This window comes from Ascaphus truei (genome assembly GCF_040206685.1).
Source record: "Ascaphus truei isolate aAscTru1 chromosome 2 unlocalized genomic scaffold, aAscTru1.hap1 SUPER_2_unloc_3, whole genome shotgun sequence".
Taxonomy (NCBI): Eukaryota; Metazoa; Chordata; class Amphibia; order Anura; family Ascaphidae; genus Ascaphus; species Ascaphus truei.
In genome coordinates this window covers 459,027-476,081 of record NW_027453817.1, presented here as the reverse complement: position 1 = coordinate 476,081, position 17,055 = coordinate 459,027, and the positions used below count along the sequence as shown (strand labels likewise).

The 17,055-nt window shown below is 53.6% G+C and overlaps 1 protein-coding gene across 3 annotated transcripts in view; it reads right to left on the bottom strand.

The window, feature by feature from the left end:
- Positions 1 to 2,696: 2,696 nt before the first annotated feature.
- Positions 2,697 to 17,055, bottom strand: part of LOC142473273 (voltage-gated inwardly rectifying potassium channel KCNH2-like) — a 427,634-nt gene continuing 413,275 nt past the window's right edge. For all 3 annotated transcript variants that reach the window (XM_075580479.1, XM_075580478.1, XM_075580480.1), the window contains 5 exons: positions 14,794 to 14,935; positions 10,258 to 10,527; positions 9,741 to 9,927; positions 9,144 to 9,333; positions 2,697 to 8,224 (listed from right to left, as the gene is read on the bottom strand). In XM_075580479.1, the coding sequence (XP_075436594.1) occupies positions 8,045 to 8,224; positions 9,144 to 9,333; positions 9,741 to 9,927; positions 10,258 to 10,527; positions 14,794 to 14,935 (969 nt within the window). In that variant the 3' untranslated portion in view covers positions 2,697 to 8,044. The remainder of the gene's footprint in view (positions 8,225 to 9,143; positions 9,334 to 9,740; positions 9,928 to 10,257; positions 10,528 to 14,793; positions 14,936 to 17,055) is intronic.

Sequence of the window (17,055 nt, the reverse complement as noted above, 5' to 3'; positions counted from 1 at the left end):
CTGGTCTGTTTATTCAAGTGATACTCCAAGGATTTATACAGTACAGTGATGGAATCATTTCACCCAGGCTTGTTTAAGCCATTCATCTGTGTTTGAGCACCATACAGCTTCTTTTTCCTTGATACCCAAATGTCTGCAGGTTTTTTTTATAAGGTTCAAACCCCTATCCCTAACAAGTGCAGCTATCTCTCAGTGCGAATAACTTTTCCCACCTATCCTGGAGTTGCCAATACTTTAGAAACCTGGCAGAGGAGGCTTCTCATTCTGCTAAGGGCATGTGCCAACCTAGCACCTTTGCTCTTTAGCAAATGAGACCCTCTACCTGGTTACACTAAGTCTGGGCTGGCCAACATTTGCCAAACTGCCCGGACTTTACACTAGGATGGGGGTACTTGAGGAACCCCTCCCCAACTAACACCTTAAGGACACTGAGCCCTTTCATCTCCGGGCTTTTACAGACATTGTGGTATCAAGTCAGCGGGATGCCACAGAAGTCCGGAGCTGCACATCCTCAGCTCATTTACAGTGAGTCACTACACGCATACTAAGGCCTTGCCCCCGCTGCCTACTACAGCGTCCGCTGTGGCGGACGCTGCGCGCACGAGAGCCCTCCCCTCAATGGCGCCGGGCCCGCTGCGAGGGGGGGCCGCAGCGCTCGGGCGAGAGTTGCTCCTGCTCTCAATAGAATTGAGAGCAGGACTCGCGCCGAGCGATTAAGCACGCCCCCCGGCGGTTCAGCCAATGAGGGCGAACCTGCCGGGTGACGTCATGGCCGCGCCCCCGTCACTCCCCCGCCACGCCTCCCCCGGTCTCTCTTCCTGCAGTGAGCTGCAGACCGGGGAATTGGCTGAACGCGCCGCCAATCTCGCGGGCGCGCGTTACAGTGGCGTTACCGGGGCCTTAGCCTAAGTAGGGGGCTATAATAAATAAGTGTTTCCCAGTCCCCGGTGGTCTTAATGAAAGCCCAAATATGACAATTATGTTTAATACACTATTTGAAGGGGACTTTCATTCATCAATTTTTATAGAACGCTATAAAAATTGAGCTATGGTTGTTTATATGTTTCTATCTGAACTAAGAGGAGCGGAGGTGCTGTGTGTGAGGAGAGAAGCGGAGGTGCTGTGTGTGAGGAGAGGAGCGGAGGTGCTGTGTGTGAGGAGAGGAGCGGAGGTGCTGTGTGTGTGAGGAGAGGAGTGGAGGTGCTGTGTGTGAGGAGAGAAGCGTAGGTGCTGTGTGTGTGAGGAGAGGAGCGGAGGTGCTGTGTGTGAGGAGAGGAGCGGAGGTGCTGTGTGTAAGGAGAGGAGCGGAGGTGCTGTGTGTGAGGAGAGGAGCGGAGGTGCTGTGTGTGAGGAGAGGAGCAGGGATGCTGTGTGTGTGAGGAGAGGAGCAGAGGTGCTGTGTGTGTGAGGAGAGGAGCAGAGGTGCTGTGTGTGAGGAGAGGGGCGGAGGTGCTGTGTGTGTGAGGAGAGGAGCAGAGGTGCTGTGTGTGAGGAGAGGGGCGGAGGTGCTGTGTGTGAGGAGAGGGGCGGAGGTGCTGTGTGTGTGAGGAGAGGAGCGGAGGTGCTGTGTGTGTGAGGAGAGGAGCGGGGGTGCTGTGTGTGTGAGGAGAGGAGCGGAGGTGCTGTGTGTGTGAGGAGAGGAGCGGAGGTGCTGTGTGTGTGAGGAGAGGAGCGGGGGTGCTGTGTGTGAGGAGAGGAGCGAAGGTGCTGTGTGTGTGAGGAGAGAAGCGGAGGTGCTGTGTGTGTGAGGAGAGGAGCGGAGGTGCTGTGTGTGAGGAGAGGAGCGGAGGTGCTGTGTGTGAGGAGAGGAGTGGAGGTGCTGTGTGTGAGGAGAGAAGCGTAGGTGCTGTGTGTGTGAGGAGAGGAGCGGAGGTGCTGTGTGTGAGGAGAGGAGCGGAGGTGCTGAGTGTAAGGAGAGGAGCGGAGGTGCTGTGTGTGAGGAGAGGAGCGGAGGTGCTGTGTGTGAGGAGAGGAGCAGGGATGCTGTGTGTGTGAGGAGAGGAGCAGAGGTGCTGTGTGTGTGAGGAGAGGAGCAGAGGTGCTGTGTGTGAGGAGAGGGGCGGAGGTGCTGTGTGTGTGAGGAGAGGAGCAGAGGTGCTGTGTGTGAGGAGAGGGGCGGAGGTGCTGTGTGTGAGGAGAGGGGCGGAGGTGCTGTGTGTGTGAGGAGAGGAGCGGAGGTGCTGTGTGTGTGAGGAGAGGAGCGGGGGTGCTGTGTGTGTGAGGAGAGGAGCGGAGGTGCTGTGTGTGTGAGGAGAGGAGCGGAGGTGCTGTGTGTGTGAGGAGAGGAGCGGGGGTGCTGTGTGTGAGGAGAGGAGCGGAGGTGCTGTGTGTGTGAGGAGAGAAGCGGAGGTGCTGTGTGTGTGAGGAGAGGAGCGGGGGTGCTGTGTGTGAGGAGAGGAGCGGAGGTGCTGTGTGTGTGAGGAGAGAAGTGCAGGTGCTGTGTGTGAGAGGAGAGGAGTGGAGGTGCTGTGTGTGAGAAGAGAGGAGCGGAGGTGCTGTGTGTGTGAGGAGAGGAGCGGAGGTGCTGTGTGTGAGGAGCGGAGGTGCTGCCGTAGTGAATGAATAATGCTCAGAATTCTAACCAATCAGAGAGCAGGGATTAATGGCTGAAATGTTACAGCTTTAGCCTATAATTTGGGTTAACATGTTTCGGTTTTGTACTTTAACAGCAGAACAAACGAGAAGGAAACGCCAGCTCATATTCTAATATTTGGTTTAATATTATTAGCATTATCATCATTCATTTAAATAAGGTACCATATTTGTACATATTATTTCTACAAAACCTCTACATCCTGCATTCAGACACATGCTGAGGAAGATTTGTGCATAGTATTGGATGCCGCACGCCCAAACGCCAAATAAAAGACCCCCTTCCCCGCCCCCCCCGGAATGAAACAGCTGTATACACACATCCTGCTTTCTCATGTAGGCAGATGTTACAGGCAAAACCGCTGTCGGGTGGTTATATAGAGGAGACCTCTGTTTGGTTTATCTCTGGGATAGTCCGTTGTGTATTTGTCTTTGGAACATTCATGAAAGGCAGGTTATAGCATTCATAGCAGCCTGGACGCAGCCATCTTGAGTCTGTGTGATGTCATTGATGACACTGTATTTGCGAGGTCATTGGTGACAATGGATTTGTGATGTCACTAATGACTCAGGGAGCCTTTCTATGACATCACATTGGTAATAAAGATTATTTGAGCGCAATTTGTTTGTAGCGCATTAGTAAGCGATACATCCCTCCACTGTCTGTCATTGGGTGTCAGTTATACGTATCGGAAAGGAAGGTCCCACGTGGACACGGAATTTCTATACTTCTGGTGCAGACATGTTCCTAATTATAGGAACAATACGGGAGCAAAAAAAGGTCCAAACTGCGAACAGCGGAAATCCAAGGTGATAATATCCCATGGGAAGAGAATTAGCATTTATCATGCAATACCAGGACAAGGAGGGCAATAACTGACAACTACCCCTTCAGGCACAATTACCCTCCATCCAACTCAAAGGACCTTTGTACGTTGGTTGGGACCAGGTTTAGCCTTGCTTTTACCCTATAGGTTGAGCTTGATGGACATGTGTCTTTTTTTAACCCCATCTGCTATGTAACTACGTATAGTAAATAAATACGTTATTTTTCTCTCAGTTTGGACTCCTTGGTTATGTCAGCTCCAATTATCGCAGGCCAAATGCCAATGAGGAATTTCTAACATTACTCCAGCTTGGTCATGGGTGACACACCTTTTCCTTTGTTGGTTTAGGGTTCATCGCTATCTACCTGGGTAAAATGGCACAACTGACAGGGTTTGTATGTATTGTCCCACTGGTGCATTAGAGATAGTAAGAAGGGCAGCATGGAACGTAAACATACAAGACTTTGGGAAAGGTGCAGGAGACATTGGGAGAAGGGAGTGGGGGCAGTAAGAGAGCAGAACACGAGACACCATGAGGAGAGAGCAAACCGGTGAGGGGAAGGATGGGACGGCAGGGAGTGGGGGCAGTAAGAGAGCAGAACACGAGACAACATGAGGAGAGAGCAAACCGGTGAGGGAAGGATGGGACGGCAGGGAGTGGGGGCAGTAAGAGAGCAGAACATGAGACACCATGAGGAGAGAGCAAACCGGTGAGGGGAAGGATGGGACGGCAGGGAGTGGGGGCAGTAAGAGAGCAGAACACGAGACAACATGAGGAGAGAGCAAACCGGTGAGGGAAGGATGGGACGGCAGGGAGTGGGGGCAGTAAGAGAGCAGAACATGAGACACCATGAGGAGAGAGCAAACCGGTGAGGGAAGGATGGGACGGCAGAAAAACCGGGAGGGATAATGGAAGAAGAAAGTATCGAGGGAAGCAAAAGCATGAGACAAAGAAGATGAGAGTGAGAACGATGTAAGGTAGAGGGAGAATAAAACGGGACAGCGGGACAAGGGAGCAGAGCGAAGGGTATACGGGCGTCTGAGAGTCGCCCGCGTCAGTGTATGGAGCATTTATAAACACCATTTATGTTTGTGCAATTGTTGTTGTTTACCAAAATCTGATCCGTGGATTGTTTACCAAAATCTGATCCGTGGATTGTTTACCAAAATCTGATCCGTGGATTGTTTACCAAAATCTGATCCGTGGACTGTTTACCAAAATCTGATCCGTGGATTGTTTACCAAAATCTGATCCGTGGACTGTTTACCAAAATCTGATCCGTGGACTGTTTACCAAAATCTGATCCGTGGACTGTTTACCAAAATCTGATCCGTGGACTGTTTACCAAAATCTGATCCGTGGACTGTTTACCAAAATCTGATCCGTGGATTGTTTACCAAAATCTGATCCGTGGATTGTTTACCAAAATCTGATCTGTGGATTGTTTACCAAAACCAGATCCGCAGGCGTAAATCAAGGAAACTTACTTCCAGACCCTAAAATATGTGGGGGGGGAGGGGGTGGTGAGGGGAACGGACCTATTTTAGGAGAGTCCCAATTACTTACAGCTGAAAGGAACTTGCACATTCGCCGGATTTGAATTTTGCCAAAAATGTCGCCCACCTCTAATGCTGAAACTGTGCCGTGGGCATGAACGTGTCCGTGAGAAAACGTCCGTGGCAGTCCCCAGTAGATTGCTCCGTGTCACTTTACGTGGCTCCTTTCCCACAGGAAGCTGGTTCTTGCAGTCGCCTGACACATAATGGAAATGCTGCTTCCCTAACCATACAAATCCCCTAATATCGGATACCCCCCCCCCGTGTGTCCCACGCTAACCCAACTGGTGGTCAGATGTGGTGATATGGGACCCCGAGCCTTACAATGGAGGTTCCTTTATACGCAGGATACCTGCAGCTGAGGATGATGATAACTCCACGTGTCCAATGTCGTGGTGCCTTTGTACTGGGGATGTACCGTCTGCGGAGGTCCCACACATACTCCTATTCTATGCTGCTCACCATCTCCTTCCCCTCCCTATCCTAACAAGTATATTAAGGAAATGACTTGGGCCCCGATGTAGAGCAGGATCTGCCCGAAGCGGACAACTTTTCGTGTTGGGACCCCTGTTCCTTAACACACAGTTTGGGCTCCAGGTCGGGATAATCCCACAGAGAGAGGGGACCGCCGTGTTATAAACCGGAGGAACGCGGATCACACTCAGGTCAGAGACGCAGGAGGGGAATACGTTTCTCAGATCAGAAAGCCGGAATAACACACGTATTGGTTTTCAGACCTCTAGGACTAGAAGTGTCTTTGTGATCAGATTCCTGTGGCAGGAACTCGGCGGCTCTTCCAGACATGCTTTAAGTTTCGTGCAACTGTAAGAGTCGCACTAATGTATGATACCTTTCCGATTGCTTCCGGTACTGAAGCCTTCTGATGGAAATAGATTGACGTTCTTTATAGAAATTTGTACGTTAGATTTTCAGTTCTAGAAAGTCTGCAAAAGGCTTACAAGTGACGGGGAACATTTGGGCCCATGCCTGCTAAGCAGTGCTATGTGACACATTGCGGTGCCAGAAGACACCGGAGAACCCATTAAAGTGAATGGACGGCACTGTGTGTACCAACGCTGCTGGAATGCGCCTCATTAAATACACCACTTAGTAAACATGGGCCTTGGTATCTTGGAGGCTCGCGTGCAAACCACTACTACCCTCAAACTTACCCATCAAAAGAAAGGGCTCGCTTTCAGTTATACATCAAGGCTGTGACAAGAACCAATCAGCATGATCCGTCCTGCTCTCTGGCGCAGTCACTGCGTGGAGCAGTGCTGATTGGTTGGGGCAGTTATCCAGATACACAGAATCAGACCAAAATCTTAATACCACTTTCAATAAATGTCCCATTCACCCTAAAAGCCTTGGGAAGTATATTTTTAAGGTCTAGAGTCATAACGGGATTCTTATATGATAAGGGGATCACTCACATACATGATTCCTAGAATCCATAAGGGCCATAGGTGTAACTTTACTGTGGCCTCCTCACTTCCCCAAATCCTATTGTGTAAAGACTGTTCTCTGCTCTCCGGTACTGGGATAAAGCATCAGTTCATTTGAAGAGATCAGCTGTCCAGCCCCCAGAAACTCCTTTAATGACATGAGCAGAGAGAGGCGTGTGACCAGTGGGTTCCCGCACTAAATCTTGCAACCACAGCTGCCTTTGAACTATTACTAATAATGGAGAGCTGGATCTAGAAGAACATGCAAAATCCTGCTGGGCTGGAGATCTGACGCTCTGCCCATACCTGTCCTTGTTATTACTTCTCAACAGGGAGGACAATGAGGGCTTTATGTCTCAAGCCTTCGCCATTGGAGAAGATATACCGAGCCCTGGGAATGGTTTAACCTATCCATGGAAATAGAGGCCATAGGAGAATGTAGATTCATGGACAGAGCGCGGGACGAAAGACAGTGTTGTTGTTGATACAAACCGTTGATAGTAGAGAAGGACCACATGCCTCACCTTCCACCCATCGGGAATACATTTCAGTGAATCTGTAGAGGGAAATATGTGGCAGCAAGTTGGGAAAATGAACAGAAGTGTTTGGCCAGACAGTCCTTACCAGCTGTAAATATAAGATGAACAAATGTGGAAATAACGAGAGGGCAACACAATGGAATTGGGGACAGAATGGTAAGAGAGGAGAGTGTCCTGTGCCCACCCCAAGCCCGATTAAGGCAGTAACCCAGTACAGTGTGTGAGACCTCCATCTGCCACTCACATTCCAGACCTCCTGGGCTTGCACATTCCTCTACCTAACACACATCCCTTTTAGACACACTTTGAGTATGTGACCCAAGCAGCCAGGATCCATTCACAGTGAGAACCGTGTCTTCTCTAAAGCTTCAATGCTGGAAGATCTTGAAGCACATCGACTGTAAATACAGAAATAACAGAGGAGAACCTATTGACATCCCGTTTGCCTCTTAAATTAAACTACATAATACCTGGCGTAGGAATCTCTCAGTATCATGTTGTACTCTGTTGTGGACAAACTCCTATTTCCTTTCACTGCCCGCACAAGTAGCTATGGATACATATGTTGCCTGGTCCTCAAACAGCTAACAGGTATATTCATTCTATTCCCAATCTGTTCTGTTTTTCCAACCCTCTATTTATCTTACCCACAACCTTATGTACTCATTCCAAGATGGCTGATGGGGAATCCAACAACACTAATATGCTATGAGAGCATGGGCGGGGGGGTTCCTAACATGGGACTTAGCCAACAGTCATGCTTGCCCCATATACCAGCGAGTCCTTCCTTGGCTGGTAATCAAGATGGTGGTCTACGTACAGCAAAGGAGAACTATTAGAGAAAAGTCACTATTTGTTTTCTAGTTTCTTGCAGAATTGTAGGTTCTCACACTCGCTCCCTTCCTCTCTCCATAGGGGAGTATCTTGCGCCTTTATTTCTACACTCGCCCCCCTTCATCCACTTGAATTCTCCGTGGCGGGTGTGTATGCTACAGAAGGTTCCCGACGTGACCTCATACGCCCTTTCCTGGTGCCAGGATGTGGCGTGTGCCTAGATCTGAGAGCGGCCTCCACATTCCTGCCTCTAACTGCCCGGGTCAGACGAATGTCTCTGTGCGGTCCTCAAGTCCAAGGGGTCCTCCAGGTGTCCGGGAAGTGAGAGGCGCCGGGGGCTGACCTTGGAGTCGACATTCAGAGGCTGGGGCACCAGAGACGTTTCATACAACTTGTACTGCAGCCCGTCCAAGTCCTGGTATTCAGAAACCTGCGGATCAGAGGGGTTGGTCATTAAATGATCCTACAGACCACCGAGGGGTCTACATGTTAATGCAGATGCTTCGGTGCGTAGCAATTAAATATATATATATTGGCTGCATGAAATGTAAGAAGGCTGCGGGTAAAGTTTCTTACATGCGACACAGATTGTTATAAGGGAAATTACTGCCAATTCCAGGTCTTAACACACGGAAAATAGAAAAGAAAATGATGAACAGAGATACACACAGTAGTGTGATATACTGTGTGTGTGTGTATATATATATATGTATATGCGTGCGTGCGTGCGTATATATGTATTATTACAATATAGCTTCTAAAAAACACTTTTTGCTAAGAAAAATAAAACAAAATGTGAAAATATTCCCCATTTCCAAACTTTCTGAGCCCCCCCCCTCTCTCTCACAGGCTCCGTGACCCCCCACATACAGAACATCACTTACAAAACTACAATTGTAAAAAATCCTAATTACGTTTCTTTCTCACAAAACCCCCCAATTACCCGTACCCCTGTGAGTTCCCCACTACCTGTGTGCCACAGGGGAAGGACCCTCCAATTACCCGTACCCCTGTGAGTTCCCCACTACCTGTGTGCTACAGGGGAAGGACCCTCCAATTACCCGTACCCCTGTGAGTTCCCCACTACCTGTGTGCTACAGGGGAAGGACCCTCCAATTACCCGTACCCCTGTGAGTTCCCCACTACCTGTGTGCTACAGGGGAAGGACCCTCCAATTACCCGTACCCCTGTGAGTTCCCCACTACCTGTGTAGTATATATATATATTAGAAAGGGAAGTGGTGGCAGAGGTGAGAGGAGTCTCTTCCCCGGAAGGCGGAGAGAAGGACCTGCTGTTGGGATGGACCTGCTGTTGGGATGGAGTGGGGTCAGTGGGAGGACTTTGGGTACCTGAGAAGAAGATGCCAGTGTCTGAGACTGTACTGGGAGAACGGTCGCTACCATCTGCTCTCTGCAGGGAGGGTAACCCACCACCTGTGGGGGAGAGGACACGGTGCTGTATGCTGGGGGCACCAGGACCACCTGCTTCTGCAGCAGCTGCATGATGGTGTTAATGTCGGTCACCATGCGACTCTCCAACCTGAGGACGACAAAGAGGTGGGAGAGGGTTGAAAGAAAGAGGAAGGCTGTAAGAAAGAGAGACAAGAAGAAAGGGGAAGAGTTATATCATATCGTTAACATGTGTATAACTAAACAGAGAGAGTGGGGGATATGACAGAGAGAAGGGACAGAGAAGGGTGAAATGCAGTGGACAGTGGGGTGAGAGAGGACCCTTGTGTGGGTTACATGACGAAAGTGGAAAGATAGGAGAAGGGGGAGAGGAAAGGAGAGGAAGATGAGAGAACGTGATGGGAAGAGGTAGGAAATAGAAGGAAAAGAGATGGTGGAGAGGCAAGGTTGAGAGGAAAGGAGGAGGTGGCAGAATGAAAAGAGCGAGTGAGGCGAGACAGCAAAGGGAGCGTGTCCATGTCGGGAAGATGATGGTACCTGTTCAGCTGTTTCTGCAGGAGATCCAGTCTGCTCCCCAGTTCACATTTCTGCCGCCGGCTCATGGAAGGCACAGGAACGTGGAGCGTGGCGTGGGCAGGGATGGTGCACCGTGGCAGCTCCTGGTACTGCTGCTCACCTCTGTCCCCCCAAAAGCTGAAGATGTTTGAGACCCCCGAAAAAGCCCCTGGAGAAGCAATGCAAGAAACGCTAGTTGGCTGCAAATGATTGCCCGCCCATTGCCTTGTGACTGCCTATCCATCCCTTCTCAACGGGTTTCCTCTATCTCCACTTCTCATCTCCTCTGCCAGCAGAAGGTGGCTTTTCCATCATTGCCACTCGCAGTGGTGCCTCAATGATTGCCCCATCTCCCACACCTCGCTCGCACCTTCCTCGCCCTCCCTTGCTGGTGCACCCCTGCCTTCTCTCAGTCACACCTCCCTCTCTCGCCTCCCATTATCTCGGTGTTTCCTCCCATACCCTCACTGGCTCCGTACACGGTGGTGGGGTCTGGTACCTGACAGATGATTGCACACGTCGGCTGGGCTGGGATCCCCCACCGCCTCTCCCCTGTTGGCTGCAGGGAAGTTGGTGTTGCTACACGTTGCCCGTGTTGGTGACAATTCGATGGGGTTTGAGCCTGGAGCCGTCAGCTCATCGTCACTAGAGGGGGTGTTGGAGGGGCCGCTGCTGCGCTGCTCCTCCCACGCCGCGCCCTTCGCCTCCGCTGCTGGGCTGTTCCTGCTCAGATGCCCTGATCTCTGAGACTTCCTACTGTCCCCGGCATCTGAGACAGAGAGAGTAATGTGTCTCAGTAATGCAGGCAATACCATCCATGCTCTATGGGAATACTCTCTCTCTCCATGCGTGGGTGTGATAGCAGTACTAGAGGGAGGCTTGGCCGGGGTGAAACACGGGCTAGGCCCGAGCAGCGTGACCTGCCCTGGGAGGATTAGCGGTTTGGAGGTGGTGGGGAGGCAGTGTGGGGGGAGAGAATGGGCAGAGTGTGGGGGGGGGGAGAATTGGCAGAGTGGGGGGGGGGGAGAATGGGCAGTGCGGGGGGGAGAGAATGGGCAGAGTGTGGGGGGGAGAGAATGGGCAGAGTGTGGGGGGGAGAGAATGGGCAGAGGGGGGAAGAATTGGCAGAGGGGGGGAGAATTGGCAGAGTGGGGGGGGGGAGAATGGGCAGAGTGGGGGGGGGGAGAGAATGGGCAGTGTGGGGGGGAGAGAATGGGCAGAGTGTGGGGGGGAGAGAATGGGCAGAGTGGGGGTGTAGGAGAATGGGCAGAGTGGGGGGGGAGAATGGGCAGAGTGGGGGGGGAGAATGGGCAGAGTGGGGGGGGGAGAATGGGCAGAGTGGGGGGGTAGGAGAATGGGCAGAGTGGGGGGGGGGAGAGAATGGGCAGAGTGGGGGGGGGGGGGAGAGAATGGGCAGAGTGGGGGGGATACGAGAATGGGCAGAGTGGGGGGTAGGAGAATGGCCAGAGTGGGGGGGGGGGGGAGAATGGGCAAAGTGGGGGGGAGAATGGGCAGAGGGGGGGAGAGAATGGGCAGAGTGGGGTGCTGAGAGAATGGGCAGAGTGGGAGGGGGGAATGGGCAGAGTGGGGGAGTAGGAGAATGGGCAGAGTGGGGGGGGGAGAGAATGGGCAGAGTGGGGGGGGAGAGAATGGGCAGAGTGGGGGGGTAGGAGAATGGGCAGAGTGGGGGGGTAGGAGAATGGGCAGAGTGGGGGGGAGAGAATGGGCAGAGTGGGGGGAAGAATGGGCAGAGGGGGGGGGAGAGAATGAGCAGAATGGGGGTGTAGGAGAATGGGCAGAGTGGGGGGGTAGGAGAATGGCCAGAGTGGGGGGGGGGGGAGAATGGGCAAAGTGGGGGGGAGAATGGGCAAAGTGGGGGGGAGAATGGGCAGAGTGGGGGGGAGAGAATGGGCAGAGTGGGGGGGAGAGAATGGGCAGAGTGGGGGGTGAGAGAATGGGCAGAGTGGGGTGGTGAGAGAATGGGCAGAGTGGGAGGGGGGAATGGGCAGAGTGGGGGTGTAGGAGAATGGGTAGAGTGGGGGGGTGAGAGAATGGGCAGAGTGGGGGGGTGAGAGAATGGGCAGAGTGGGGGTGTAGGAGAATGGGCAGAGTGGGGGGGTGAGAGAAAGGGCAGAGTGGGGGGGTGAGAGAATGGGCAGAGTGGGGGGGTGAGAGAATGGGCAGAGTGGGGGGGTGAGAGAATGGGCAGAGTGGGGGGGTGAGAGAATGGGCAGAGTGTTGGGTGTTGAGAATGGGCAGAGTGTGGGGTGTTGAGAATGGGCAGAGTGGGGGTGTAGGAGAATGGGCAGAGTGGGGGGGGAGAGAATGGGCAGAGTGGGGGGGGAGAGAATGGGCAGAGTGGGGGGGGAGAGAGAATGGGCAGAGTGGGGGGATACGAGAATGGGCAGAGTGGGGGGTAGGAGAATGGTCAGAGTGGGGGGGGGAGAATGGGCAAAGTGGGGGGGGGCGAATGGGCAGAGTGGGGGGGAGAGAATGGGCAGAGTGGGGGGTGACAGAATGGGCAGAGTGGGGTGGTGAGAGAATGGGCAGAGTGGGAGGGGTGAATGGGCAGAGTGGGGGTGGAGAGAATGGGCAGAGTGGGGGGGGGGAGAGAATGGGCAGAGTGGGGGGTGAGAGAATGGGCAGAGTGGGGTGGTGAGAGAATGGGCAGAGTGGGGGGTGAGAGAATGGGCAGAGTGGGGGGTGAGAGAATGGGCAGAGTGGGGGGTGAGAGAATGGGCAGAGTGGGGTAGTGAGAGAATGGGCAGAGTGGGGGGTGAGAGAATGGGCAGAGTGGGGGGTGAGAGAATGGGCAGAGTGGGGTAGTGAGAGAATGGGCAGAGTGGGAGGGGGGAGAATGGGCAGAGTGGGGGTGTAGGAGAATGGGCAGAGTGGGGGAGTAGGAGAATGGGCAGAGTGGGGGGGTAGGAGAATGGGCAGAGTGGGGGGGGGGTGAGAGAATGGGCAGAGTGGGGGTGTAGGAGAATGGGCAGAGTGGGGGGGGGGTGAGAGAATGGGCAGAGTGGGGGGGTGAGAGAATGGGCAGAGTGGGGGGGGGGGGGATTTCTCTCGGTCGTTACTGCCTCTGTGACCGTGGGAAATGCGGGGGGATTGGGTGGATTTCTCTCTGTTACTGTGGGAAGTGAACGGGGGGGGGGGTGAGAGAATGGACAGAGTGGGGGGAGAGATAATGGGCAGAGTGGGGGGGGGGAAGAATGGGCAGAGTGTGGGGGGGAGAGAATGGGCAGAGTGTTGGGGGGGGAGAGAATGGGCAGAGTGTGGGGGTGGGGAGAGAATGGGCAGAGTGGGGGGGAGAATTGGCAGAGTGGGGGAGTAGGAGAATGGGCAGAGTGGGGGAGTAGGAGAATGGGCAGAGTGGGGGAGTAGGAGAATGGGCAGAGTGGGGGGGGAGAGAATGGGCAGAGTGGGGAGGAGAATGGACAGAGTGGGGGGGAGAGAATGGGCAGAGTGGGGGGGAGAGAATGGGCAGAGTGGGGGGGAGAATGGGCAGAGTGGGGGTGTAGGAGAATGGGCAGAGTGGGGGGGGTGAGAGAATGGGCAGAGTGGGGGGTGAGAGAATGGGCAGAGTGGGGGTGTAGGAGAATGGGCAGAGTGGGGAGGGGGTGAGAGAATGGGCAGAGTGGGGGGTGTAGGAGAATGGGCAGAGTGGGGGTGTAGGAGAATGGGCAGAGTGGGGGTGTAGGAGAATGGGCAGAGTGGGGGTGTAGGAGAATGGGCAGAGTGGGGGAGAAAGAATGGACAGAGTGGGGGTGTGAGAATGGGCAGAGTGGGGGGGGGTAGGAGAAAGGACAGTGTGGGGGGGGGGTGAGAGAATGGGCAGAGTGGGGGGGTAGGAGAATGGGCAGAGTGGGGGGGTAGGAGAATGGGCAGAGTGGGGTGGGGTGAGAGAATGGGCAGAGTGGGGGGGTAGGAGAATGGGCAGAGTGGGGGTGTAGGAGAATGGGCAGAGTGGGGGTGTAGGAGAATGGGCAGAGTGGGGGTGTAGGAGAATGGGCAGAGTGGGGGTGTAGGAGAATGGGCAGAGTGGGGGTGTAGGAGAATGGGCAGTGTGGGGGGGGGGAGAATGGGCAGAGTGGGGGTGTAGGAGAATGGGCAGAGTGTGGGGTGTTGAGAATGGGCAGAGTGTGGGGTCTTGAGAATGGGCAGAGTGGGGGGGGAGAGAGAATGGGGGGGAGTGGGTGGGAGGGTAGTTGAAAGGACAGAGTGGGGGGGGGGATTTCTCCCGGCCGTTACTGCCTCTGTGACCGTGGGAAATGCGGGGGGATTGGGGGATTTCTCTCTGTTACTGTGGGAAGTGAACGGGGGGGGGGGGTGAGAGAATGGGCAGAGTGGGGGGGGGGGGAGATAATGGGCAGAGTGGGGGGGGGTAGGAGAATGGGCAGAGTGTGGGGTGTATGAGAATGGGCAGAGTGGGGGGGGAGAGAGAATGGGGGGGGTGGGGGGGAGCGTAGGAGAATGGACAGAGTGGGGGAGAGAGAATGGACAGAGTGGGGGTGTATGAGAATGGGCAGAGTGGGGGGGGAGAGAGAATGGGGGGGGTGGGGGGGGAGCGTAGGAGAATGGACAGAGTGGGGGAGAGAGAATGGACAGAGTGGGGGTGTATGAGAATGGGCAGAGTGGGGGGAGAGAGAATGGGGGGAGTGGGGGGGAGCGTAGGAGAATGGACAGAGTGGGGGAGAGAGAATGGACAGAGTGGGGGAGAAAGAATGGACAGAGTGGGGGTGTGAGAATGGGCAGAGTGGGGGGGGGGGGTAGGAGAAAGGACAGTGTGGGGGGGGGGGGATTTCTCTCGGCCGTTACTGCCTCTGTTCCGTGGGAAATGCGGGGGATAGGTGGGGTTGGGGGGGGGGGGGAGGTTCTCTCTGTTACTGTGGGTAGTGAAAGGAGGGGGGGGGGGGGTCTGAGTTTCGGTGACAGATACAGGTTCTGCCGCAGAAACCCGCGAGCGATGTTGAGCGGACGGGCTGGCGTGGCAGATAAGGGGTTAATCCCACGCAGCGCTCCCTGCACATACCCTGCCCGCTCTCTGCACTGCACACGCCGCCCTGGGACTGCCCGTTGTCCGTGCGTCGGCGGAAGGACAGCTTGCGGCGGCGCTGGCGGTTAAACCCGCTGTCCGAGTCCTCGCTGCCCGGAGACCCCGGGATCATGTTGGTCTGAAAGGAACGTGGCGGCTGTAAGAGAATTGTACCACGCCAACACACACAGCTATCTGCCACTTTCACCTACACGGCTATCAACAACTGTCACCTATACAGCCATCAGCCGTGGCCCGTATATGCACCTTCCACTGAGACTCACAGCTAGTTACCGTTATACAGCTATTTGTCACGGTGAACAATACGGCCATCTACAATTATATCCCATAATGCTAGGGAGACGTGGCACACACCGCTATCTCTCACATCTTCCCGTGGCACACACAGCTATCTCTCACACACACCGCTATCTCTCATGTCTTCCCGTGGCACACACAGCCACCTCTCACATCTTCCCGTGGCACACACAGCTATCTCTCACACACATCGCTATCTCTCATGTCTTCCCGTGGCACACACATCGCTATCTCTCATGTCTTCCCGTGGCACACACACAGCTATCTCTCATGTCTTCCCATGGCGCACACCGCTATCTCTCACATCTTCCCGTGGCACACACAGCTATCTCTCACACACATCGCTATCTCTCATGTCTTCCCGTGGCACACACAGCTATCTCTCACACACATCGCTATCTCTCATGTCTTCCCGTGGCACACACAGCTATCTCTCACACACATCGCTATCTCTCATGTCTTCCCGTGGCACACACAGCTATCTCTCACACACATCGCTATCTCTCATGTCTTCCCGTGGCACACACAGCTATCTCTCACACACACCGCTATCTCGCATGTCTTCCCGTGGCACACACATCGCTATCTCTCATGTCTTCCCGTGGCACACACACCGCTATCTCTCACACACACCGCTATCTCTCATGTCTGCCCGTGGCACACACTGTCGTGGAACAAGAATCACGTCACGGCAGACGCTGGGAAATACCGAGGATATCGAGTGTACAACCGCTGGGAATACTAGAGACCTGAAGCTCCGCAAACCGAGGCGCCTTGGCAAAAGCAGACAAGCAGTTATGACAGCTTGGACTCGCTGACCCTCGTGGCTGTGACGCTAGACGCGGAGAGGTTTCAGGCATCGAGTGTTCAACTGACCAGAAAATTGGAGTATTGAAGCCTTACAAACTCTCCTTGTTGCAGTGCAGCCTACACTACATTTTGGATACTCTTGGACTTTGGACGCGGTTGCACGCCTGAGTACCTACAGAGGAACAACATGCGTCGAAACGCGTTGAGTGTGACCCTGAGACTGAGAGAGAGAGAACATTGAGCCTGTGACGTCATCTCCAACCGGCCGGAATCCCGGAAGTGACGTGACGGCTGTTCGAGACACAGTCGGGTGGCGTGCAGCAGTAGCAGTGATCGGATGATCGGATGATTACCTACTCCCTATGCTGTTAATCCTTTTGGATTCTGTAAGCCTCCAATTCATTCATTTATGGATAAAAGTGTTTTGTTTTATCCCTGTGTTTGTCTCTGCTTAAAATCTCAACTCCTCTTGTGGTTTAAACCATATGGGTTGGTTATATGTGTTATAGCCTTCCTATTCAGATTTCTAATTTTCTTAGAGACCACTTCATTGTGCTTAACAGTTTTACACTATGTAGATCTTGTTTTTATTTTTAAGGTACAACCGCTCCCCTGGTTTTTCCTGTGCATACTGTTTCTTGGACCTTGAAACAGTCCATCTAAGGGTTTGAGTGATTTTATTGTACCCATACTTGCACTTGTTTATTTTTATATAATATCACGTTGCATTTTTTGTATATCACATATTATACACCTTCACTTTAATAATTTATAGTATTAGAGCGCCATCTACTGTTTGTTTGCTATAGCCCCTCACACTGGCCAGCAGTCATCACGCGTCCACGCCAAGGAAGAGGCGACCGCACGGACCCTCCCAGCAACTACCTCAGAACGGGACAAACGCGCCGATGTCTCAGGTCTGACAGGCATAGCCAAGTACATGATCCGGCGCGACTTGGTGCACGCAGGACTCATCAGCTTCGACGACCGCCCTGAGAACTACCGGACGTGGAAGTTCACGTTCAAAGACGCAATCGACAGCTTGGACTTCTCAGCAAGGGAAGAGCTCAACCTGTTAGTCAAGTTCCTGGGGAACGTATCCAGGGAGCAAGCGCAGAGACTTCGGACGGC